This window comes from Monodelphis domestica, chromosome 5, assembly GCF_027887165.1.
Source record: "Monodelphis domestica isolate mMonDom1 chromosome 5, mMonDom1.pri, whole genome shotgun sequence".
Lineage (NCBI taxonomy): Eukaryota > Metazoa > Chordata > Mammalia > Didelphimorphia > Didelphidae > Monodelphis > Monodelphis domestica.
In genome coordinates, this window is record NC_077231.1 from 304,538,600 (window position 1) to 304,563,632 (window position 25,033).

The following is a 25,033-nucleotide window of genomic DNA, read 5'->3' on the forward strand; positions in this document are numbered from 1 at the left end:
GTAAAAACTGGGACCTTCGACTAAGTCTCAGAGAAACAGTGACTGCCTCAGATACGTTTGTCCTAGTCCACAAAACAGGGCTAACGCGGCGTTATTCAGACTTCTGGAGTGGCGACTGGCCAGACACAATCATTTGCTGTCGTCGGAAAGCCAAGTTGAATATAGTCAATACTTGACGGGCTTTCAGCCTATTTTATTCTATAATGTCCTGGGTTTGAGGCCTTAGAACTTCGCACCCAAAAACGTTCTCAAGCCCAGATGCGCCGGGGCCGGCCGAGGCCCAGACGGCCTCCCGAGGAGTCGTTCCTGAATGTTCCTCCTGAAAGGCTGCTTGCCGAAGCGGCTGCAGAGGCCCTTCCGCCCTGTCCGTGCCTAGTCCTGCGTGTCTGTGGGTCGTCACTCGTGCACAGGGCCTTCACGGCAGCCTCCAGAGTTCTTCCTGTTTAAACAAAGCCCCTCCCTCTTCCTGTCATGTGACGCTCTGCTCAAACCACTTGGTTCCCTTGTTATTCCTCACCGCCTGTTACTTGTCGAAATGGAGTTCGTGGACGCTGCGCGGCCTCCGTGAGTGCCGTGCAGCCCTGCCAGGGCGGACTGCCCTTAGAGGGAGCTCGGCCACAGAGGGAGGGCTGTGAGCAGCGCCGAGCACTCTGGGAAGAGGACGCACAGCTTGCAGCAGACACGCAGAGCCCAACAGAAGGGCATTCCCTGCAGGCCGGGCAGCCCCTCTTCAGGGAGGGGGAACCACGGAGAGATGGGCCACTGGACCCCCGGGGAAGGAGGAAGTGTGCATTTATTGAACACCTGCTGTGTACCAGGCCCTGCACGACGCCCTTTACGAAGAGCATCTCGTTTGGTCCTCAACATCAGCTCTGGGAGGCACGTGCTGTCGTCATCCCCATTTCTCGGGTGAAAACACTGAGGCAGAAGGCTGTCCAAAGAGCCACAGCCAGAAGGGTCTGAGAGCGGATTTGAACCCAGGACCTCCCAACTGTAGGGCTGGTGCCTCATCCACGGAGCCACCCAGCTGGCCCTTTCATAGCATTTTAAGGTCTGAAAACGTCTCTTGTGTGGCCTTCCCCGCGCTGTGCCTGGCACACGCCAGACGGGAGACGCCGAGGCAGGCCCGGCCCCTGGCCAGCTCCTGACAGACGGGACCCTCCCCACGAGTGGCCTCGGGCCTCCCCGCACAGGCTTCTCCAGCCGAGGAGGGTCACCAGCTTGGAAGTGTCTGAGGCTGGGTCTGAGGTCGGCCTCCTCCGAGCTCTGCCTGGCGGCTCGGGGCTCGCTGTCGGGGGGGCCTCCGGGGCCGCCCGCCTCGCCCGCGTTAACTGTGCTCTGTTTGTTGCAGGTGAAGTCGGTCAAGACGGGCTCCGTGTCCTGGACCATCTGCTGCTGCCTGGCCTACTTCTACATGGTAAGCCGCCCTGGGGCGGGGCCGGGGCTACCCCAGAAAGGGGGGGGGGCGCCTCGCTCCCCATCGGAGACCGGCCTTCAGAGCAGCCAATAGGGCCAAGCCTCGACTCGGGGCGCACCTGCCCTTGGGCCGTGGGGGCGGAAGCTTCCCTCTGACAGCCCGTAATGCAGGAAGCAGAGTCCCTCCCCTTCCCCCTCCCCCCGGGCGCCCGCGGCAGCTGTCGTGGCACCGAGCCGTGTGTGCCCGCGGCGGGGGCAGCTCCCCGCACGCCGTCCCCGCGGAGGCCGGGCCGCCCTCTCACCGCCCCGTGTCTCCCCGCAGGTGTCCGCGTGGGGCGGCTACGTGTTCATCATCAACCTCATCCCGCTGCACGTGTTCGTCCTGCTGCTGATGCAGAGATACAGCAAGAGGGTGTACATCGGTGAGTCTCGCGGGCTGCCCTGAGCGCCTCCCCCTCCCCCCGAGGCTCCGGGGCCGGGCCGGGCCGCCCTTCCTGGTCCCTCTTCGCCAGGGAGGCCGGCGCGCTCCCACAGGCGCTCTCCCTCGCCGAGCCGCTCGCGTCTCCTCCGCCGGCGCGCCGGGGCTGACGTGGGCCTTCGCCGGCCCTGCTTTCTTCCGCCGGGCGCCTGTTCGTGCTCCCGTTTCCCGACGTCGGGCCCGTCCTCAGGCGCTGCTGGCGGGCCCCGCGGAGCACCGGACGCAGAGCCCGGCGCGTCCCCCGCTGCCGCCGGGGCGCCCCTTCGCGGGCCCTTCTTGTCCCCGAGGCCGGGCTTCCTCGTGCAGAGAGCGGGAGAGCGAAGCCGCCATCGGCGCGTCCGGCTCCGAATTTCCTGGCTTGTCCAGTGGCCTGCGAGGTCGGGCCCCAACCGAGGCAGGACTGCCGAGAAGCCCGCAGGCCGCGGGGGAGGCCGCTCGGGCAGGGGGTGCTCGGGCCGGCGAGCCAGAGCTCGGCCCCTTCTGTCGTCCCTGGGGAGGAGACGGAACGCCGGCCCGACGGGCGCCTTGTTTTCCAGATGGGGAAAGCCTAGACTGGCTGGCTGACAGCGGGGCCCTCGCTCTGTCAGCGCCCCGGCATTCCCTCCGCCTCCCCCTGGCTCTCGCTGCTCTGGCCTCGCCCGCCTTTTCTTTGGACCCGCCTGTTCCGGCGAGGACTCGTGTCGGGCTCGTGGCCTCTCCGCCTCCCCTGGCTGGCCCTCCTGAGGCTCTTCCAGCCTCTGGTCTCCCTGCGCGGTCCCAGAAGGCACCCAGGACAGCTCCTCCTCTTCCCGGCGTGGCCTCCCCGCGCCTGCTCTGCCGACTCCGGGCCGGCCTGCAGCCTCCTGAAACGTCCCGTTTGTGCCTTCTTGCTTCAAGATGTTTTCCAGCGCCGTGAAGGTCCTCCTTGTGGGATGGTCTCGACTCCGCTCGCGCATGCTGCCGATTGTGAAAACTAGACCAGAAATCCCTTGTGTTCCATCACGAGGTCCCGAGGGTAGAAATCCCATCTGTCACCTCGAGTGACGCTGCCAGTGGGTCAGCGAGGCCCCGTGCAGGGCCCGCGGCCTGCAATTGGGAAACTTGTTCCAGTGCAGCCTGAAAACCGGCCGTGAGACCTTGGGCAAGTCCCTTCACTTCTGCCTCCGTTTCCTCCTCTGTAAAATGGGGATAAAACACTTCGCCCCCAGCGTAATTGGGAAGGTCAAGTGAAATAACATGCACACGGTCGGTGCTTGTCGTCGTCCCTCCCGGGGACCGTCCTTGTAGAGAACAAAGGGAGCGTGGCGGCCCTTCAGGCCGTGCCAGCGCTTCGGGAGGACGTTTATCGGGAAAGATGGCGTAGAAAAGCGGCCTTTGGCGAGCGGAGAGGGACGTCCGGTCAGTCCCCGTGGCCGAGGAAGCCTGTTGGAGTGCGATGCTGACCAGCACCCGAGAGCTGGGGCTCCAGGGAACGTGTCTGGTCTTCTGAGGCACGTCACGGCCCAGTGAGAGGCCAGAGAGGAGCCAGACGCTCCCCTGCCCGGGGCTCCCCGGCATCGTAGTGGGCCGGGTTTGGCCAAGAGCGAAGTTGAATATGAAGGGGGGGGGATGGGTGGGGGGGGGGTTGAAGCACCTTCTGTTTCTAAATCACTGTCGTTTCCTTCCTGCTCCCAGAGAAAAAACTGGCCTCCCTGATCACTGTATGGAAAAGGTTGACCCTGTGCCCCCTTCCAGACCTCGCCCTGGTGCCCGGGCGGGGGTGGGCATGTTTTTTCCGAATCTCTCGGTTCAAGCCTGCACTTGCTGCCCGGGATCTCTCTCGCTGGTCCCGTCTCCTCGGCCTTCGCCCTCGTCTGTTTGATCTCGGCACTCGCTCCTCCTGGCCTTCGTTTGCCACCATCCTCCGCGTGCCGCCGTGGTTCGCCATCACGGGCCTCTGCTCTGCTTCTGAGGCTTCCTCTCACACAGAGGGCAGCTGCACATAGGCTGGTGTGGGGGAGGAGGTTCTCTTGCTGAGGACCCACGACTGGAATCTGGGCCCAGGGGGGAGGAGAGCGCCCGGTGCCCGCCTGCCTGCCGCCCTCCCACGTTGGCATTGGCAGCATTTGTCCCATTTTTAGGGATTGGGAGCTTCCTTTCACGTGGCTGGAACGCTGCCTTCTGGAGGAGGAGCTTTGCTGCAGCTCGTTTGACGTCGCTTTGGGGGATGGATGTCCGTGTAAATGCAGTCTGTACTTGCAGCAAGCCCCCCCTCGTGTCAGAGCCGTCAGAAAGGTCAGGACAGGATTCTTTTCGTACTGATGTGTGCCATTGTCTGCGGGGAGATCCGAGACCTGCGCTGACCCGATTGGGCTGACGGCGGCCACAGTCTGGATTCCCTCGGAGCCTCCGCAGCTGTCCTAACTGATAGAAGTGGGGTGAGGAGTGTTGAAGGAGCTTTGACAGAACGTCCTCCCTTCTGAAGAGGCAAGCAGGGTTGGACTCCGGGTTTTAAAGCCTTTTAGATTTTTTTATAGCTGCACACCGGAGGAGTTTCATCTAAAATTTCAATCTAAAATGAAGAGTGAAGACCACACCATCTTCCAGCATAGGGTCATGTGACCTGCTTGACAAACCGTAGAGAGCACCTCTGGGGTTCCCGCATGGGCCGCTACAGGCAGCCTCTGCTTGGGAAGGCCTTAATAAGACTTTGCAGATTGGGCAATGCATTGGACACCTAAACTTTGGACCAACGATTCCCATTCTTTCTGCAGAAATGGAATTAGCACACATCACCATGGCAGCCCAGGACCAGGGTGGAAAGATGGGAAAAGCTCTGGCGCTTTTGTTATTTTAATCCTTTCCCCTTGGCTGAGTCACACGGCATTGGAGTCTTTAGCCTCACACAGTCCTCTGCAGGGGCAGACCCGGCATCACCTGCCTGCGGCTCCCCTCAGTCTCCTCAGGAAAGGGCACATTGGCCAATTGGGCCCAGGATCCACAGGAAGGCCAGTCCCACTTCCCCTTATCTTCTAGTGGTCACACACACACATGCTTCTTTATATGATGACCCCATTAATCAGTAATTAGAATCTGTTACCCTAAGAACTACAATTCCCAGTACCCCACTCTACTCACGTTAAGTGTTGACATAGGGAGGATATATAAATTTGATGTGGGCCCACCTCTCTTCTCTTCCTGTTTTGGCTTTGGTGGGGCAGGCTTTTTAAACAGGCAAGGAGAACTTAGTCACATGATCTTAATTTTGTTAAAATGATTAGGTTTTTTACCTCTATTTTCTTTTTTATTCATTTGCTTCAAGTGATGACTAATAAACGTCATGAAATATAATTCTTGGAATGTTGAAAATTAATTTAAATCTTATATCTCTTAGCATAATCTTCTTTTTCAGCCTGTTTCTTTTTAAACATATCCTAAATAGCTTACTGCCACATCCTCTGTATACTTCCTAGTACTAGGATCATAATAATTTTTTTAAGAGTTACAGATATCATCTTTTCATATAGGAATATGAACAACTTAGTCTTATTGAAGCCCTTAAATTTTTTCTCTTTCTTATTTACCTCTTCATGCTTCTCTTGAATTTCCTATTTGGACATCAGATTTTCTATTTAGGCCTGGTCTTTTCTTTAGGAATGCTTGGACATTTGTTTTACTAAATGCCCATACTTTACCCCAAAAGAATATAGTCAGTTTGGATGGATAGGTTACTCCTGGTTGTAAATCCAGTGCTCTTGCCTTCCAGAATATTATATTATCAGCTTACTGGTTCTTCAATATGGAAGATGCCAGATCCTATGTAATCCTGACTAGGGCTCCGTGATATCTGAATTGTTTCTTTCTGGCTGCTTGCAGTATTTTCTCCTTGACCTGAGAGTTCTTGAACTTGGCTATAATGTTCCTGGGAATTATCATTTGGGGATTTTGTGCAGGAGGTAATCTGTGGATTCTTTCATCTATTTTAGTCTCTTGTTCAAGAATATCAGGGCAGTTTTCTTGGATAATTTCTTATAATGTGATGTCTTCCCTTTTTTTGTTTTGATTGTGACTTTCAAGTAGTTCAATGATTCTTAAATTTTTTCTCCTGGATCTATTTTTCAGGTCAGCTATTTTTTCAGTGACATAGTTCACATTTTCTTCAATTTTTTAATTTGTTTGATTTTGTTTTATTGTTTCTTGATATCTCATGAAATCATTGGCTTTGATTTGCCTAGTTCTAATTTTAAAACAATTTCTTCTATAACCGTTTGGTCCTCCTTTTGGTCCATTCTACTTTTCATGGCACTTTTTTCTTCATTAGATTTTTGTGTCCCTTTTCAGTTGACCAATTATGCTTCTTAAGCTGTTATTTTCTTTTTGAATTAACTTTCAATTGTTTTTCCCATTTTTAAATTCCTTTTTGAGTTCTTTCAGTTTGCAATCGATTCCCCCCCCCCCCCTTTTTTTTTTAAGTTTTTCATGTGATTGCTTAGATCTCACTATCTCTTCTTGGTTCTGTTCTTTGCTCTTTTTTCCCTTTAGAAGTTTTCGATGGTTAAGGTGTTTTATTTTGTTTTTCCCCGTTTGCTCATTTTCCCAGCCTTTTTTTGCCTGTGGACTAGGGATTCTAAAAGCCGCTTGCCAGTTCTGTCTTCTCTGCTGGCTTATAGGGTTTTGCCCTGGGGCTGAGTCTTCACTGCTACCACAGAGACTTTAAAGGACCCAGACCTCATTGCACACAGGTGCCAGGGCCTGGGACCTCAAGGGTTGGGTCTGAGGTGCTCTTTTGTTGGTGTAGTCTGCTATCTCAGGATCCCAAAGTTGGCCTATGCTCAGATTCTGAGTCTGGTGTGGCAGGTGGGGGGTGGTCGGCCAGTGCTCCTCTGTGCAGTTTTGCTTCTAGTTCCTCCTTATCCTGTGAAAATCCGGTCTCTGCCTCGCTTTCACTCTGTGTTCAGTGGGAGAGCCCCCTCACTCATCCTTCTAAGGTACCTCCTAAAAATTGGGCAGAATAGCTGCTTCTAAGCCACCATCTTCTTCTGAAAGAGAAGCAGAGTCAGGGCAGGGGGGGAGCTTCCTTCCCATTGGCAAAGAGCTCTGTTCAGCCATGGGCTGGAATCTCCGTGACGGTCAGGGCTGGCATTCAGGTAGTGCCTCCTACACATGTCTGAGTAAGTGTTCGAACTCAGTTCTTGATTTCCAGCCCCCCAGCCATCACTTGACAGTTGCTGAAACAGAAACATTCCTTTTTTAGAGAATTTCAGTCACTTCTTTCTTAGAATTGTTTCTGTGGATTGCCAAAATTCTGTGTTTTCCCAAGTGAGATCAAGGCCTATTCTTTGACTCTCCTTTCACCCTATATACTCTTCACCTCTTTACTGGGCACCAAACCCTTAAAGTTGGCTTCTTCCTTTGTGTAGAGAGGGAAGGACAGAATGAGAGACTCAAGGCTGCCTGCAAAGCTTAACACAAACTCCTCTGTTTTCCCCTGGCTCTCTCTGGTGTTCTTGCCACAACCTTCACTCCTTACTCCAGGATTTTCAAGAAGGACCAAGACATGAAAGTCTGCTGTTTGGCCTCTCAGACTCAAGGAACTTCTGTATGAGGGATTTTTTGCCATGGAAAAAATGCCACAGAGCAAACTATAGTGAAAGCAACGGTTCATTCTTTGATTTTGTAGCGATTATTGTTTTAATGACATTTACTGAGTCAAATTGTAGGATTCCACCACTCTTACTTCCTTTGTGAGGGGCCTCTTTATATCCTCTGGTGTAAGAGTCACATCAAGACAACTGAACCCAAAGCCTCTGGGATGTTCGTAGATTTAAAAAAGGCATGAGTTTTCATGGAAATGAAGAGATGTCGTCTGTTTTCCTTCAGAAGGACTCTGAAAAAATCAGGATTTGAGGCTATTCTTGGGCTGGAACTTGGAAGGTTGGGTTTGAGAAGTGGATGTGAGAAGGTTTGTCTCAGACTGGCTTGTTGACTGAGAAGGAGAACGTGACTCCTTCACGGCATTCTGTCACAACTTTTCCTACTTTCATCTCATACTATTTTTCATTTTACGTGGCGGTGAAGCCTTCTGTATTTTTTTCCACTGCTTGGATCATTTAGCAGAGCTTTTTGCTTACAGTTTCTTCACCCGGGCTAGCATTGAGATGAGTCGCGTGGGGTGTTTCTGGAGTCACTGATGCCAGGAGCCCCTTGTGGGTGCCGCCAGCCCAGAAACGTGACCCCAAAGTTTATAGCGGTCTTCTTCGACTCCTTTTCTAATGATGATGGCATGGAAAGGTGTTTGTTTGGCATTTGCTGCCTTCCAGACCCTTTGTCCGATGTTGCAGATACAAATAATAGTCAGGCCTCGAGGGGGAGGGCTGTTCCTGGGCATGCGCCACCGTGTCCCACTCTAGCTCTGTCCTCCTCCTTCCTCAGCCTGCGGGCCACCGGCAGATGGATCTGCTTAGAGCGCTGCTCGCATCATGTTACTGTGTGTCTTCCCTTCTCTCACAGGCTCAAATTCAGGCTGCGCAGGCTGCTATGTGATCCCTGCTGCACTGGCCTCACCTTCTCGATTACCCCCCGAGGGGAAGCCTCCACTTGGGTTGAATTGGGCTGCTGTTGTGGCCCAGATAGGCCCTGTGCACTGCGCTTTGGTTCACGCTGTGCCTTCGGTATGAATCGTCCCCTTCCTGCCCGCCTCATTGCTACTTCCTCTGGGCAGCCTGCCGGGGTGCCTGGACGTGCTTGCACTGTTGGCGTTTTTGCCCCATGTGTTGGGATCTCGGCGCTCGCTATGGAACTGCCCATCCCGGGGACCTGGGGGCCCCCGACCTTCCTCCCTGCTGCAGGACGACGGGCCTCGGACGGGGTGCACCCAAATATTTTTAATGAGCCTATTTTGCTTTAGAAGTTAATCTCTTTATTTTACCGGATAATTGATTCGCCCGCGATGGAAATGTACCAGTGAAAAGAGACAGTGTTCCTGGAAGCCCTGGGGATGGGGGGAGCTGGCCCCGAGGCTGGGAAGGCCCCGGCTCTGCCACCCCAGGAGCGAGCGCTCAAACGTTCTGGCCTTTCGTCTCCTCTGCTCCCGAGAGTCCGGCATTGGGCTGGGGCTGGCGGCTGCTGAGCTCTCGTCCCTCCCCTCCAGCTCCCTGTTTGCAGCGAGGGGAGCCCCTGGGGAGGAACAAAGGGCCGGGGGGGGGGTCGTTTGTGTTTGTCAGTCATCGCAGCAACCCCTTAAGTTGTCCTTCATCAGAGAAATGGTGTGGAAGAAGCGGACACGCCGCAGCTGGCTCAGCCCTGCGCAGCACAGTCAGGAATGCCCCCCCGAGAGCCCGGGATGAATGCCAGTGCCCGGAGCGCCGCAGGATGGCAGTGCTGGCTGCCTGGTCAGGACGCCCCCTTCGTCGTTTGCCCGGAGCGCAGTGCGAACCTGCTGCCGGGGCCGTAGAGAGGAAGGGGGCGTCCTGGGAGCGCGGCCCGATGGGAGAGCCGGGAGGAGGCAGCGGTTAGCTAGACAGCACCGGAGCGGAGGAAGGGCCAGCTTGGCACCCTTTAGGAGGCTCGCTCGGCCGCCGGGCAGCTCCGCGCTGCAGGGTTCGGGCTGGAGGCGAGGCCCATGAGACGGAGGATGCCGGGGAGGAGCGATGCAGCAGGCCTCACCCAGGCCCGGAGGTCCCCAAGAGGAACCGGGGGAGGATCGGAGCAGGAGTTCCGCTCTGGCCACTGGGGACGTCAGGAGAGAGTTGGGGCGGCCACGGAGAGCCCTCTGGAGAGGAGACGCCCGGATCCCGGGGCACCTGCTGCGAGCAGCTCAGAAATGGCCGCCGGGCTTGGCCGCTGTTAGGTTCGGGTGGAGAACGAGGTCCAACAGGGTAGAGACGGGAGGCGGAGGCGCCTCAGAGGAAGGAAGGCGGCGTGACGGAGAGGCCCACGGGGGACCGTGGAGGAGCGAATGGGACCCCGCGGGCACGGAGGGGGCCGCTTGGGCCACGGAGACCGCGAGCGACGTGAGTGATGGGGGAGCCTCTCCCGGGAATCGGCCGCGGCATTCTCTGCCCACTTTGTAGAAGCAGCCTCCGGGGGATAGGAAAGGGTCGTCTTTCCGGAGGGAGGGCCCGCGTGGTGACCCGTAACAGATAGGCAGCAGAGCCGGGCGGCGCCCTTGAGGTTTTCTCCGGCCTGGCTTGAGCTCACGAGCAGGATCGAGAACTAGAGAATGGTGGGACCCATCCAGGCCTGAAGCTGGGCCCGGCAGGATCGGCAATGTAGGGGCCGGGGGGCAGGGAGCCCCCCAGGTGACGGTGAAGGCCAAGAGCAGACACGGGGGATGCCCGGGAGAGAGTGGGCACACGAAGGGAATTCGTTCACTGGAAGGTTGTGGGGAGTGAGTGGTTGGTGCGGCCAAGGGGGGGAGAGCAGAGTCCAGAACGCCTCCGGGGGAAAGCTGCAAAGTCCTGTTCTGGCCATCCTGCTGCCCCTGCAAGAATGGAGGTCAGCGGGGCAATTTGGGCAGCAGAGGCAGGTTTGAGTCACCCACTTAGAAAGGCTGACAAGATCCACAGGAACTGATGAGCTCGCCGAAGGAGAAGAGAAGAGGGCCCTGGAACAAGCCCTAAGGGACACCCACAGATCTGCTCTGGCCCCCGAGGAAATGGAGATTGTCCAGGGCTTGGCGGGTCCAAGAGGAGACGGATACTTCTCTACAGAGTTCAGAGCCGGAAAGAATGTGAGTGAGTGCCTCAGCGCCGGGGGTGCCGTCCACCCCGGAGGCACCCTGCCTTGTGCTCCCCAGCTCGTACGAGGCGACACCTCACTTCACGTTTGAGTTCACAGTTCATGGCTTCCCGATTACTTGTGAAAAGAATGTGGAGCTCCGTGTTCTCTCCCTCCACCCTGAGACCAGCAAGAGAGTGGATGAAGCTTGCACGTGCAGCCGCGCAAACGGTGCCGTATCGGTCACGTTGTGTAAAGCGCCTCCCTGTGCATTCAGGCGTCGTCAGATCTTTCTCTGGAGGCGGACGGGAGCTCCATCCCACGTCCTTCAGGACTGAGAGCGCGTTCATTCACGGGTGTTCTTCATCCATGATTGCTCTTGCTGTGTATGGCGTCCTCCTAGGTTTGCTCACGGGGGTCGGCTGCGTTCCTGGAGGTCTGTTTTTTCTCTTGGGCGTATTGCTGGGTAAACGGGGTATTCCCAGTGTTGCGGGCCTTGCGGCAGAGTTCCAAATCATTCTCCAGAAGGGTTGAATTTGGCTATAACCACCAGTAGTGCGTTCGTGTCTCGTTTTCCAAACTCAATCCAACATTTGTCACTTTATTTTTCTGGCTTTTTAACGAGTCCATTAAGGGTGGGCTGGTGATTCCTTAGAGTTGTTTTAATGGACATTTCTCTCCTCAGTAGTGATTTAGAGAATGTTTTCTTTTGACCGTAGATAGTTTTGATTACTTGGTTTAGAAAATGCCTATTCATATCTTTTTGATTATTTTTCAGTTGGGAGAATGACTGGTATTCTTATCTCTTTGGTTTACTTCTCTATCACCCTTATCAGAAAAACCTGCTGTAAAAGTATTTTCATAGTTAGGATTGCTGTGTAGTTTCCTCTGACCTATTTTTCTCCTACAGTCTCAGACTTTCATTGTCAACTGTTTTGCTTCTGATTACTTCTCCAATTTTTTCTCCCTTCTAACAGCAAATCCCCCTCCCCATTCTCTTATCCCCTTTGCCTCTCACTTTCCTATTGTAAACCTTAAAATTTCTTAGACTTATAAATGTTGGAAATAAGAAATTTTAAGGTTTACAATCCCCCCTGATGATCATTGGGAGACTAGTCTCCCCATTGATCATTTAACATAATCATTTTGTAGTTCTAAATTCACTTCTAACTAAAGATATACACAATATTCAATTTTTCTAAGAGAAATTAGAATAGTGAGAGAGGAAATAGAAAAGAAAAGAAAGCAAAACCAATGTTTGCTAGGCGCATTGACAGAAAGCCAAATTAGGGGCAGTCCCTTTTGGCATAAATGTGTACAGTTACAATAAATGTTCAATAGCTGGGGCAAAGAAAGGAGATCAGTCCCTATTACTCACGTGACCAAAATGGAGAAACAGTCTCAGAGGCCCCCACCTCCAGCTTCCTTCAGAGCAAGCTTCTCAGAGAACCTCTCCAACCACTCAGAGCCAAAACTCTCCAACCACCCCTTCAGTCCTCAGACCCCTCTATCTTTAAGGAAACCATCCAAGTTCCCTCCCCTCAGTTCTCACATCTACCAATCACTGTCCATCATTTTCCCTGTGCCAATGGTGGCTCTAGCTTAACCCAGGACCGCCCAGAGGTCTGTGGCTTTGCACATGTCTGTTGGAGGTCATATTCTCAAATAATTAAATCTTGATCTTTTGCTACAGCCCTTCCTAAATCCTGTTACCCTGAGTAGGGTAGAGATTGGAATAATTAAATTTTGATCTATGCTGCAGCCCTTCCTAAATCCTGTTAGGACTGAGTAGGGTGGAGATTGCAATTTCCAAGACTTGGTTCTGTCATTCCAAGTATCTCCATTGTATCAATTCTAAAATCAATCATGACTCAAAGAAATTCCTGTTCTATGCTTAAGCATAGGTCAAAGTCCTTTCCATTGTTCAGCAAAAGGTTTCTGTCCTAAAGTAATCTTAAGAAGGGAGGAGAAGGATCCTCCCATGCCAATGGGGTTCACATTCCAATAGCCAAGACCCACTATCAATAGGAAATTTTTCAAATATGAAATTTCCCAATGGTGAAATTTCCAACATTTATAAGTCTAAGAAATTTTAAGGTTTACAATATAGGGTCAGATCGATTTCTTTAGCCAATTGACTATGTGTTGTTGCCAAATTCCCCCACATTTTCTATCTTTCCCTCCACTGCAACAGCTCTTTTCATGTTTTTTTTAATGAAACAATTTACCCCTTTCTACTCATTTTCCCTTTCTCCCATTGCATTCTTCTTGTCATTCCATAATTTTATTTTTTAGGTATCATCCCATCATATTGAATTCACTTCTCTTCTTGCCCTAAGGTTCCCAGGAATTACAAGATCCAAAATATCATATCCCAAGCCCTCTGCTCCTTTAATATGAAAGCAACTTAAGTCTTGTGTTATTCTGACTATAGTTCCATGCTATTTGAATCACTTCTTTCTAGCTTCTTGATGTATTTCCTCCTTGTCCTAGGATCTCTGAAATCTATCTATAATCTTGGAAGTTTTCATTTTGGGATCTATTTCAGGAAGTAATTGATGGATTCTTTCCATTTCTGTTTTACCCTCTGACTGTAGAATATCAGGCAGTTCTCCTTGATGATTTCTTCAAAAATGATATCTAATCTCTATTTTTGGTCATGGCCTTCATGTAGTCCTATAATTCTTAAAATTATCTCTTCAGATCTGTTTTCCAGGTTAGTTGCTTTTCCAATAAGACATTTCACATTTTCTACCCTTTTCCTTAATTTTGTTTTACTGTTTCTTGGTGTCTCATGGAGTCATTAGCTTACCCTTGGCCAATTCTAGTTTCTAAGGCATTATTTTCTTCAGTGAACTTTTGTGCTGCCTTTTCCATATACCCAATTCTACTTTCCAAGGAGTTCTTTTCCTCAGTGAATTTTCATACATATTTTCCTATGTGGCCAGTAACTCTTTTGAAAGGAATTCTTCTTTAGTGGATTTTTGTACCTCTTGGCTTTTCTTTTGTTGTTTTTTGGTGCTTTACCAAGCTATCACCTTTTTTGTTTTTTTGCATCATTCATTTCTTTTTTTACCTTTCTCTAAATTGGCCCTTGTTTTCCCCATTTTAAAAAGAAGGCGATCTTAATTATGCTTTCTCAAAAGGTTTTGAAGAAAGTGCTTTGTAAACTTTCAAGAATAATTACAAATGTGGGCTTTTCTTTATTTCCCTTATTTAGCCTCATGCTGTTGATACTTATGGAGTTATGTCCTGTCTTCCCCCTGGAGTGAGATTGGTGTTCTTTTTCTTGATGTTCCACAATTCATCCAGTCTCATGTTGTAGGGAGGTAGCCAATCAATGTTGGAGTACACACAGAGAGGTCCTTTAATCTCATCTGCTTTGAGACAACATTCTAGAATGTATTATTTATGGAATGGCTTCCTGCCAGTAGCTAATCCCTTCCATAGTGAATTTTTACAAATGTATATCCTAGACTATTCCTTCCCACCTTTCTGGCAGGCTCCTAGATACAGTTAGAGCCAGAAGGAGCATGAAAGATCGTGCCATCTAAAACCCTTATTTTTCAGATGGGGAAATTAAGGCACAGACCAGTGAATTGTCAGTTGTTTTCTCTAGCACGCTTTAATCATTTCTTGACCCAGACTTCGGAGTTCATAGTCCAGATCTACTGCGGAGGTTTTCTTTTTACTTAAAGAAACATTTTTTCCTATCTTCATTCTTCTGATGCTATTCAAGATGATTCATTCCATATTTTAAGTATTGAACTTACGTTACTATTTGCTTTGCACGGATGGTATTAGTCTACCTGGCGTAACATACGCAACGTCCTCTAAAATACCGTGTCTGGTGGATCAACGCAGTGGAATCCGTTTTCCCTTTCCTGGCATGATTTCAGAGATGCTTCGTCTTCCTTTCAGATTAACCTTCAATTGGTGGAATCTTCTAACTACCGTAATAACAGCTTTTCGGTGCGTAGTTAATCATTGGGTACAAGCAGTTCACTTGTTCAACCCAAGAACCCTTTGACAATAGGGATTCGTATCCCCAACACAGCTTGTTTTGTGAGCTCGTCCTTAGTGCCAGAGTGCAGAAGTTAAGGACTGACTGGCACACGTTGGGCAGTGCCTTGGCATGAGTTCTGTTTTTAAAATGGTGGCCATTTCTTTGATATTCCTCCCCTTAGAGACTTGCTGCCCCAGTGACTGCTTGTTCACAATTGTATGGTTTTCTGAGTAGCTCTTCCTCTTCCTGCTGCTGTTGGCGAGAAGCGGATGTAAAACGTTCCTGTTCAGGGTTCGGTGCCGTCATTCTGAACTGCTGCAGGACGAGAAGACTGGCCTCTGCGGTGTAACCTTCCACGCGTGCACATACCCTTCTCTTCCCGAGCCAGCCCTGCAGAATGTCCGGCTGGGGGCGGTCACGTCTCCTCGCTGAGCCAGAGCCTGGGCCAGCGGACCTCTCCGAGTCCTGAGCCATAGCCTAAAAATTCAGGCTTCGGGAAGAGGCAGTTTTCTAGGCTGCGACCGCGTGTCCAGGGCTTGCGGAGGAGTTTTCTTTCTCGCCAGCCTGTAACTCCCCTTGATGAGGAAACTCGCCGTGGCGTTGGATACGTGTGTGGCCACGTGGCCTCGGCGGCCCGATTCAGGCCGGGCGGGAGCTGTGGTCTCCGGAGGAGGCTGCGGCGCTTCTGGGTAGGACTTCATGGCGGGCTTCTTCCCCTTTTGTCTCCGTAGCCTACAGCACCTTCTACATCGTGGGCCTCATCCTGTCCATGCAGATTCCCTTTGTGGGGTTCCAGCCCATCCGGACCAGCGAACACATGGCCGCTGCAGGTACGCAAAGGAGCTTCCGCGAAGTTTAAGTGGGGGGACGTCGTGGATAGAAACGGTCCGGGGGAAGCTGCCCGACGCCGGCCTTTCCTGGTCCTGGTGCGCTTGTAGAGGAAAAGCTCACAACGGGCCTGACGCCCGCCCTTATTCCTGGGCTTTGGGCGCACTTGTCGGTGCGCAGGGACTGTGCAGTGAGTCCTCTTGACCGTCCGTCCTAAGACAGTGCGCGGAACGGGGGGAGCTCGAGGGGCGGCTCGGGAGGTTTTCTGGGCGCAGGGCCGAGCGGCCCCCGAGAGCAGGCCTCTTCCTCGCGTAAGAGGACGCGCAAGAGCTCTTGGGAAGCTCGTTGGGACGGAAGCCGCTCACCAGCCCGTTCTGCTTTCCGTCAGGGGTCTTCGCGCTGATCCAGGCGTACGCCTTCCTGCAGTACCTCCGGGACAGGCTCACCAAGCAGGAGTTTCAGACGCTTTTCTTCCTGGGCGTGTCGCTGGCGGCCGGCGCCGTCTTCATGAGCGTCATCTACCTAACCTACACCGGTGAGTGCGCCCCTCCCCCACCCCCACCCCCAGCATGCTCTGCTCCCTCAGCATGGGCTGCAGGCGTGTCCTCCGAGCGAAAGAAAGAATCCCAGCAGGCCCTTCCTGCGTGTTCCGAGAAGCTTCCAGGGGCGCGTTTGGCAGACTGCAGCACAGGGGAGGCTGCTCTACGTGCTCTGCCGGCAGGGGCCTGTGTCCTTGGACCCCGGCCTCCTTCCTCCAGCCTTGAACCCCTTCTCTCCTGCATGACTTCCCCGCCTCACCAAAGGTTGCCACAAACGCCCCCATCCCCCTCCTCTCTCCCCTTGGCAGCCTCCTGGGGGAGAGGGGAAGGCCAGGCCTCAGCCGGGAGCTGCCCTCCCTGCGGGGTTGGGCCGGGACGCCGGGGAAAAGGGAACGGCCTCCTTGGACCCCGGCAGGCGACTCTTCGGTGGCGCGTGTCCTCGGTGGCCGGGGGCCCAAGCCGGCTTTCTGCCCTGCGCCGATGGTTTGGAGGCAGTGAAAACGCGAGGACCAACCGAGGCCAGGCTAACGGCCAAAAGAGCCGGAAGCATCCCGTGCTCGGTGCGGGGACCAGTCTGGGCTCCGGCTTGTCCGACCCTCTGGCCATCTCTGCCCTGCTCGGCCCTTTCCTGGCCTGCAACAAGAACCTCCTCCTTCAGCCTTCACTTTTTTCCAAGTTTTGTATTGTTTTCCAAACAAGCATCTCCGTATGCAAAGAAGATGGCGCACATGAAGCCCAGCACTTCCTTCCTGTCCCTGCGCCCCAGGCCAGGGGTTCTGAGTCCCACCCCTTTCCCTTGGGGGCTGGCCACCTCCAGGCCCCGGCCCTGATCGCAGCATCGTCTGCCTAGCAGAGAAAGGGAGGGAGGGAGGGAGGGAGGAAGGAAGGAAGGAAGGAAGGAAGGAAGGAAGGAAGGAAGGAAGGAAGGAAGGAAGGAAGGAAGGAGGGAAGGAAGGAGGGAAGGAAGGAAGGAAGGAAGGAAGGAAGGAAGGAAGGAAGGAAGGAAGGAAGGAGGGAAGGAAGGAGGGAAGGAAGGAAGGAAGGAAGGAAGGAAGGAAGGAGGGAAGGAGGGAAGGAAGGAAGGGAAGAAGGGAAGGAAGGGAAGGAAGGAGGGAAGGAAGGAAAGAAGGGAAGAAGAGGAGGGAAGGAAGGGAAGGACGGAAGGGAGGGAGGGAGGGGGAGGGAGAGAGAGACAGAGAGACAGAGAGAGAGACAGAAAGCAAGCCCAGCGAAAGTGAGCAGAATGTCGGGCGTGCGGCTGGCCGAGGGAGTCCCTTCACGGGAAGGAGCAGCCTCGGGAGAGCAGAGGACAAGAGCTGTCGAGACCTGAACCTCAAGAGAAAGGCAAGAAGGACCCCCCTCCCCCAGGGGAGGGACTGAGTCCATGTCTAGCGCGGACTCCAGGCAGCCCTCCAGGAGCGTCCCTGTGAAGTGTCTGGGAGCTAAAGGAGGATGGACAGATGCAGGCGTGCTGTGGAGGCTCCCGACAGACAAGAACTTGGGGCTGTTGAGGATTCTCTCTCCTGTTTTCAGAACCAGAGAAGATGGTCCCCTCCTTGGGGAGCTCTGCTCTCTCCTCTCTCCTCTACTGGCTCGCTTGCCTCTGGCCACAGACACGCCCGAGTCTGCCGCGTCCTGAGACCTTCGTCAGGATCCCTCCTCTGCAGCAGCTGCTGCGTCCTGGGTCTCTTCTGCCCTCTGGGGCGCCCCTCACCGGCCGGTGCCCAGCGGCTCGTCTCCTCATCTCCAGCCTCTGCTTTAAGGGCCGCCACCCCTCCCCCCTCCGTCCTGTCTGTGGGGACGCCCCAGACCACGTTCTCTCCTCGGGGTCGCAGGCTCATCTGCCCGGAGCACAGAGAGGCGGCGCCGAGGCCTCCTTATCCGCTCTTTGGAAGCCCCGCTTCACGCTGCGCCCTGACTGTCTTTTCCTTGTTCCAGGCTACATCGCCCCGTGGAGCGGCCGGTTCTACTCCCTGTGGGACACCGGGTGAGTACGAGGAGGGGAGTGGGGGAGGGAGGGTCGTGCTGGCTGGCGGCTTTACCAGGAAATGGCAGGAGTCATTGGTCTCGTGAGAAGCCGGAAGCCTTGCATTGTGCCTGGGCTGCCCCTTCCTCCTGGCCAGCACGGCCATCCGGCTGGAGAGCTCCTCTGGCCTTCTCGCGCCCTGAAAGAGGCCCCTTAAGCGTCCAGCGAGAGTGGAGTCCGCAGGGTCCCCTTCAAAGGTGCCACCGTCCGCCCCTGAGTCACGGCTCTTGTGGGTGGCCAGGAAGGGGCGGCGTGGAGCGCCTCGGGCTGCTTGCGATGTCGCTGCTCTTCCTGTAGGCGCGATCGTTCCTCAACGTTTCCCGCTTCTTCTTCCCCACGGCCTTGTCACCACCGAGTCAGTTCTGTCAGGCCAGTGAGCGTCGTGGCCGGCTCGCCATGACCCCTTTGTGGGTCTCGTCCTCCTTCCCGGCACCGTGTACTGAGTGAGGCTCAGTGGCAGGAGGCAACGGCGTCCGCCTTCATCCTGGGGGAGGAGGACCAGGTGGGCCCGTGGGGCAGCCCAGGCACAGGCCTGGTCACGGCACTGTTGCTGTGTGTTCGGTCACCCACAGAGGCTCTTGGTGTCAGGGACTTCGCAGCGAACCCTGTTCTACGCAGGAGGAAACGGAAGGCCCGAGGCAGGGGCCGGCCCGGCCTTTCCTCTTAGCTGCTCCTTTCGGGAACGAGCAGACGAGTCCAGTCTGCGAGGCAGCGCTTCCCCTTCTGTCTGTAACCGAGTGGGCCTTCCGTGAAGAGGCGCCACCAAGATGCGTGTCGACGAGCAGTGACCCCCGGCGGGCAGGGATTCTGGGCACAATCGGCGTCCCGAGCTGGCGCGTGCCTCAGGCCGGGGCCTCTGAGGCCGGCTCCTGGCTCCGTCCCAGCATGGCTTCGGGGTGGAGAAGGAGTTCTGTCGTCGGGAAGGAACGCCGTCGGGGCCCCTCCAAGTCATGCCTCTTCTTCCCTTTCGATTAAACCAGGTACGCGAAGATCCACATCCCGATCATCGCCTCCGTGTCGGAGCATCAGCCCACCACGTGGGTGTCCTTCTTCTTCGATCTCCACATTCTCGTGTGTACCTTCCCGGCCGGCCTCTGGTTCTGTATCAAGAACATCAACGACGAAAGAGTGTTCGGTAAGAAGCTTTCGGGGCTGCTTCGATTTGGTCACCGGCTGGTCTCTGCTTGAAGCTCGCTACAAATCCTGCCTGATGCGCTCGGGCAGAACCCCAGATCTTCTGCAGCCTCCCTGCGTCGTGGCACGAGAACTCGGCCCTGCTCGGCCCTCCCAAGAGCAGGAAGTCCGTGAGGGGGGTTTGAGCACGCCGCTCGGGCCTCCCGTTGAGGGCTGGGAGCGGGCAGTGGCCGGCGCGCTCGGGCTCCGTGGACAAGTGAAACGAGTTTGAGGCCCGCCAGCACGACCCTTTTCCCAGCATTCTCGGCGGCGTGTTTTGTTGTGAAACGGGGCTGCTCGGCCTCGTCTCGTGGGGCAGAGAACGTTGGGCCGTTTCCAAACCCTCCTTCGGCCTTGGCGGCTCTTGTGGCAGGAGAGGCCGAGGCGCCCGGGGGCCCTCCTGGCTCCATGCGGGGGACGAGTCGTGCTCTGGGGCAGACGGGCCTGTGGCGACCCCTGCTGGGATCTCCGGGGGGGGGCACCTGGGGCTCTGAAGCTGGGAGACGTCCTCCCCCCTTGGCCTCGGCGGGTGGGATGGGAGCCTTCCGGGACAGCCGGGCCCCTCCCCCACCCCAGCCCCGCTGTCTCCCCGCAGTGGCCCTCTACGCCATCAGCGCCGTCTACTTCGCGGGCGTGATGGTGCGCCTCATGCTGACGCTGACGCCCGTCGTGTGCATGCTGTCGGCCATCGCCTTCTCCAACGTCTTCGAGCACTACCTGGGCGACGACCTGAAGAGGGAGAACCCGCCCGTGGAGGACAGCAGCGACGAGGACGACAAGAGGAACCCCGGAAACCTGTACGACAAGGTGGGGGCCGCGCCGGGCCTCGGGCCGCCCCGCCCCGCCCCCAAGGGTGCCCGGGAGGGGGGGGCCTCCGGGCCGGGTCTCAGGGGCGTGTGCGTGTCCTCAGGCGGGGAAGGTGCGGAAGCACGTGTCGGAGCAGGAGAAGACGGAGGAGGGGCTCGGGCCCAACATCAAGAGCATCGTCACCATGCTCATGCTCATGCTGCTCATGATGTTCGCCGTGCACTGCACCTGGGTCACCAGCAACGCCTACTCCAGCCCCAGCATCGTCCTGGCCTCCTACAACCACGACGGGTGAGGGGGCTGGGGGGCCTCTGGAGTCTGGGGGGGGCTCGGCGGGAGAGGGCTGGGGGGGCCTCTGGAATCTGGGGGGGCCTCTAGGAGTCTGGGGGGGCTCGGGGGGAGGGGGCTGGGGGGGCCTCTGGGGTCTGGGGGGGCCTCTAGGAGTCTGGGGGGGCTCAGGGGGAGGGGGCTGGGGGACCTCAGGGGGAGGGGGAGAGGGCTGGGGGGGCCTCTAGGAGTCGGGGGGGGCTCGGGGGGAGGGGGTTAGGCATCCGGGGGGACTCCTGGAGGAGGGGACCTTTGGGGAGACTGGGGGGGAGGGGACCTCGGTGTGGGGGCACAGTCCGAACGCCCTCTGACGGGCCGGCCTGCCTCTCGTTCCAGCACCAGGAACATCCTGGACGACTTCCGAGAGGCCTACTACTGGCTGCGGCAGAACACCGACGAGCACGCACGCGTCATGTCCTGGTGGGATTACGGCTACCAGATCGCCGGGATGGCCAACCGGACGACGCTGGTTGACAACAACACGTGGAATAACAGCCATATCGCCCTGGTAAGGCTGGCCGGGGGCGGCCTGGGAGTCACGTGTGCGGCGAGCCGCCCCGGGGCCGGCTCTGGGGGCACTTCCGGGGCTCAAGCTCTCTCCCCCTCCCCCTCCCCCTCGGCGCGCAGGTCGGGAAGGCCATGTCCTCCAACGAGACGGCCGCCTACCAGATCATGCGCAGCCTCGACGTCGACTACGTCCTCATCATCTTCGGGGGCGTCATCGGCTACTCGGGGGACGACATCAACAAGTTCCTGTGGATGGTCCGCATCGCCGAGGGGGAGCACCCCAAGGACATCCGGGTAAGACCCGCCCCCCGGGGCCGCTGGGAAAGGAGGCCCCCTCGGGGTGGGGCCGTCACGGGGGCATCCCTGGCCTCGGCCTTCGCGTCGGTCATGCGGGGCAGGGGCCAAGCGTCCTTCCTGGGGAGGCCCCGGGGTGCCCGTCGGTGACCCGAATGAGCGCCGGACCCGGAGCCAGGAGGCTGGACCTGGGTCGGCGCCGCGTGACCTTGGGCGAGTCACTTCCGCTGAGGGGGCCGGAGGAGATCCTCGGCTCACCCGCCCCGTCTGGGCTTCCTTCCAGGAGAGCGACTACTTCACCCCTCAGGGCGAGTTCCGGGTGGACAAGGCCGGCTCGCCCACCTTGCTGAACTGCCTCATGTACAAGATGTCCTACTACAGATTCGGGGAAATGCAGGTCAGCGGGGTGGCCGGGGGGAGCTGGGGGGGCCTGGAGTCGGGGTTCTCCCGGCCTCAGCGGGGCGCCGCTCTTCCCGGGGGCTCGTGTACTAGATGGGGGGCGCGGCTGCTTCCCTGCCTCCCCCTCCCGCCGCCACGCTGACTGGCCCGCACGCCGTCTCTTGCAGCTGGACTTCCGGACGCCCCCCGGCTTCGACCGGACGCGGAACGCCGAGATCGGCAACAAGGACATCAAGTTCAAGCACCTGGAGGAGGCCTTCACGTCGGAGCACTGGCTCGTGCGCATCTACAAGGTGAAGCCACTCGAGAACAGGGAGGCGCTGGGCCGCCGGCCGCGGGTCACCAACATCATCTCCAAACAGAAGTATTTGTCAAAGAAGGTGGGTGCAGGGGCGCCCCGGGGGAGGAGGCGGGAGGGCGCCAGGCTCCGGCCCTCGACGCTGGCGTTCTCGCGGCGGCGCTTGGGGTGCCTTTCGGAGGAGGGCCTGCGGCCAGGAAGGATCGGGGTCCCCCTCTCCCCTGGGGAGCCCATCCCGGGCCGGCAGGCCCAGAGCCTCGTGGGACGAGCGCCGGCTGACGCGCTGCCTCCCTTCCAGACCACCAAGAGGAAGCGCGGCTACATCAAGAACAAGCTGCTCCTAAAGAAAGGCCGGCGGCCCAGCAAGAAGACTGCGTAGGACTGTCCGAGGGCCGGCGCCGAGCAGTCGAGCTGCAGAAGCCGTCCTTGCCTTGAGCTCAGTCGTGTTTCACAACAACGTGAGGTTCCGAACCATCGCGGCTCCGCATTCACGCACACAACCTTCGGGCGGCGACACGGCGGCTCCTCGAGAACAGCCGTCTTGGGTCTGGGACGGGAGCGGGCCGGGCGCGGCTACCCCGCCGCCGCGGCCCCTGCCGTCTTTCCTGGGTACATACTGTCTTTCCGCGCCGAGAATTTGGACTTGACTGCACCAAAGAACCCTCGAATCTGGCCCCGGCCACACAAATTTGTCTGGTTTTGGTTCTCCTTCCTTCCTTTTTTGACTCCTGTACGAGACCTGCACTTCCTCCGAAATGCCTGAGCAGCAATACGGGAAACGCAACTTGTAAGTGGCGACGCGCTTTTGAACCACCAGGAAATGTTGCCGCTCTGCGAAGAGCCGCTAGAAACGGGGACGCCTCCCCGAATGCTATTTATTTCCGTGTTTCTGAGGTCAAGAATGTTTCATCAAATGCACATTTTGTAGTTCTGTCCCGGTTTGCTCCATCCAGGACGGCAGCGGCGTCCGTGCGAGCCCCCGGCCGCTCCTGCACGCCCGGCTCCTTCAAGGGCTACGTTGGTGTCCTTTGGCGGGACGCGCTCAGTCCCCTGATTGAATGAGACCGCTTCGGGGGGCCCATTTTAAGTGTCCCACCCCTCCCCCCACCGCTGGCCCGGGGCGGCGTGCCGGCATTTGGTGAAACATTCTGACTTGGCGCGGTGCTCCTCCTTTCGCTCGGCAGTCGTGGCAGGTCTGTCCGGTGACACACACACACGCACTCGCGCTCCCACCGAGTGGGGGCGGGCCTCGTGCCCCTTCCTGCTCCAGCAGCTTGAGGAGAAAGACCTGGAATTCTCTGCAGCCCTTGGGGGAAAGTGCTTGGAGGGGGGGAGCTCTTCCTCCTGCAAGCAGTCCCAATCGGGGTTTTATACATATCTATATTAAAAATTATAACTTGCACCACTGCTTTTGGTGGAATGTGCAGAATAATAGTATGTACCTTTTATGAAGAAAATGTAATTTACAACGTTCGGTGAGAATGTTACTGCTGATTTTCCTTCCCCCAAAAGTGTAGAATGTTTGGCTTTTGTTTCTGATTTATAAAAACTCATTTTTGACCCTGATGATGGTTCTTTTACAGACCAATAAAAATGGCTGTAACATTTTCACAAATAAAAACATTAATAGATCTGGATTTCTGATACCTTATTTGCCATTTGGGGATTTGCTTTTATTTGGCTACTTGGAAGCGCCATGCAAACATTGTGGATGAGGGGAAATAAAGTTAATTTGAGTTTTGTTTTAAGTGTGTTCTTCTGTGCCTCCTTAAAAATGTATTGGAAGAGGAAGAGAAAGTACAACTCAGCAGACATTTAGCTTGCCAGTTCTGAAATCATTGTGCATCTCCTTCATCAGCCTTCCCACCTCCCTGTGTCAGCTCCCAAGAGCCCTCTCAGTTACTCAGTGCGGGTCTCTCCTCCGGCCCCGAGGCTCTTGTTCTGGTCTCTCCTTCTGCCATTGCCAACTCCTCGTGTCCAAGACGTGGTTCTGAGATTTGAGGTTCTGTTTGTGAGCCAGTCATTGGTCTGGCCTTATTTTATTGTGGCTTTCAGGGATGCAGCTGAGGAAGTCTCCAGGTGTAACGACTTTTCGTGCCACTGGACCCAGGCTTCCAACGCCGAGAGAGTGGGACTGTCTGTGCATCGACTTTTCCACTTAAATCTTCATGCACAAGTGTCTTTGTGCACAAAAACACACAATCATCATCCTCGGTTAGAGAGACTACAATAATAAATTCTCACGATCTGTTTTCCTGGTCAGTTGTTTTTCCAGTGAGATATTTCGGCTGTTTTTTGGGTTTCTTTTCCATTCTTTCGAATTTGTTTCCTGCTCTTTTATGGAGTCTTTCATTTTCATTTGGCCAGTTCTCTTCTTCGAGGAAGTGTTTCTTTTTTCAGTGAGTACTGAAACAAAATCAGGGCTTTTTGTTGCAGATGGAGAGAAATAGCCCTGGAACAAAGGCAGGCGCCCTAGCAATAACCGTAGTGCTTCTGGGTTGGGGAAATGAGGCCACCTTCACGGGGAGCAGGACCTGAAACTGGCCGTAGCCCCTGCATGAAGCAGTTGTCGATCAGGATCCATGATGGCGGGAGGGAGAGGGCAGCATTTCCTCCTTTTGTGTCTGGCATCCTCAAGCATCAGCCGCATTGCCCTGCCATGGGAGCCACCACCAAGAAGGAACTCGAAGTCCAATGTAGGCGGCTCCCGTGGAATCCCAAAGTTGGGGGAGGTGCTGAGGCTTCCACAGACTGAGAACTTGACCCCAGTTCCCTGCCTCGAGGTAAAATGTTTCCTCCAGGCCTGGGCCCAGGTTTTGGCTTCTCTCAATAAGGACCAGAAGAAATAAAGAAAATGGAAACGTGGGTGAGGTAAGAGACAGGACAACCAGAAATCACAACTCCTGTTTTTACACGGCTCAGGCAGTGCCAGGTCAGGAGCTGGCCACACAAGGCCATGCCGGTAAGTGAGGCTGGTGGCCTCTTAGCAGGTTTTATTAGCAGCCAGAAGAGGGATGAGGAGACCAACGGAAGAACATTCCCTTCCACTGTGCAAAGGGCAAAAATACACAAAGAAACTCGTTTGCCCCCTACTTCAAGAAATGCGCTGCCCTTCCTTGAGAGAGGTTAAATGCCAACTGGTGTCCTTCGGGACCTGCCCTCGTCCGGGAAGCCCAGACCACCTCATCGGGCTTGTCCCAAGCACGGAAAGCCTGAGCTGTTCCTGATCTCACCAGGCTGTGATCCTTGCTCCACAGGG

General features: G+C 55.6%; 1 protein-coding gene across 1 annotated transcript in view; it reads left to right on the top strand.

The window, feature by feature from the left end:
- STT3B (STT3 oligosaccharyltransferase complex catalytic subunit B) overlaps positions 1-23,522 on the top strand; it is a 57,963-nt gene extending 34,441 nt beyond the window's left edge. Inside the window, exons 4-16 of the mRNA XM_056800378.1 lie at positions 1,352-1,417; positions 1,739-1,838; positions 15,308-15,406; positions 15,793-15,939; positions 17,882-17,930; positions 18,950-19,104; positions 19,738-19,949; positions 20,053-20,240; positions 20,613-20,784; positions 20,904-21,077; positions 21,361-21,474; positions 21,644-21,856; positions 22,073-23,522. Coding sequence (XP_056656356.1) covers positions 1,352-1,417; positions 1,739-1,838; positions 15,308-15,406; positions 15,793-15,939; positions 17,882-17,930; positions 18,950-19,104; positions 19,738-19,949; positions 20,053-20,240; positions 20,613-20,784; positions 20,904-21,077; positions 21,361-21,474; positions 21,644-21,856; positions 22,073-22,153 — 1,770 coding nt within the window. The 3' untranslated portion in view covers positions 22,154-23,522. The remainder of the gene's footprint in view (positions 1-1,351; positions 1,418-1,738; positions 1,839-15,307; positions 15,407-15,792; positions 15,940-17,881; positions 17,931-18,949; positions 19,105-19,737; positions 19,950-20,052; positions 20,241-20,612; positions 20,785-20,903; positions 21,078-21,360; positions 21,475-21,643; positions 21,857-22,072) is intronic.
- Positions 23,523-25,033: the final 1,511 nt, after the last annotated feature.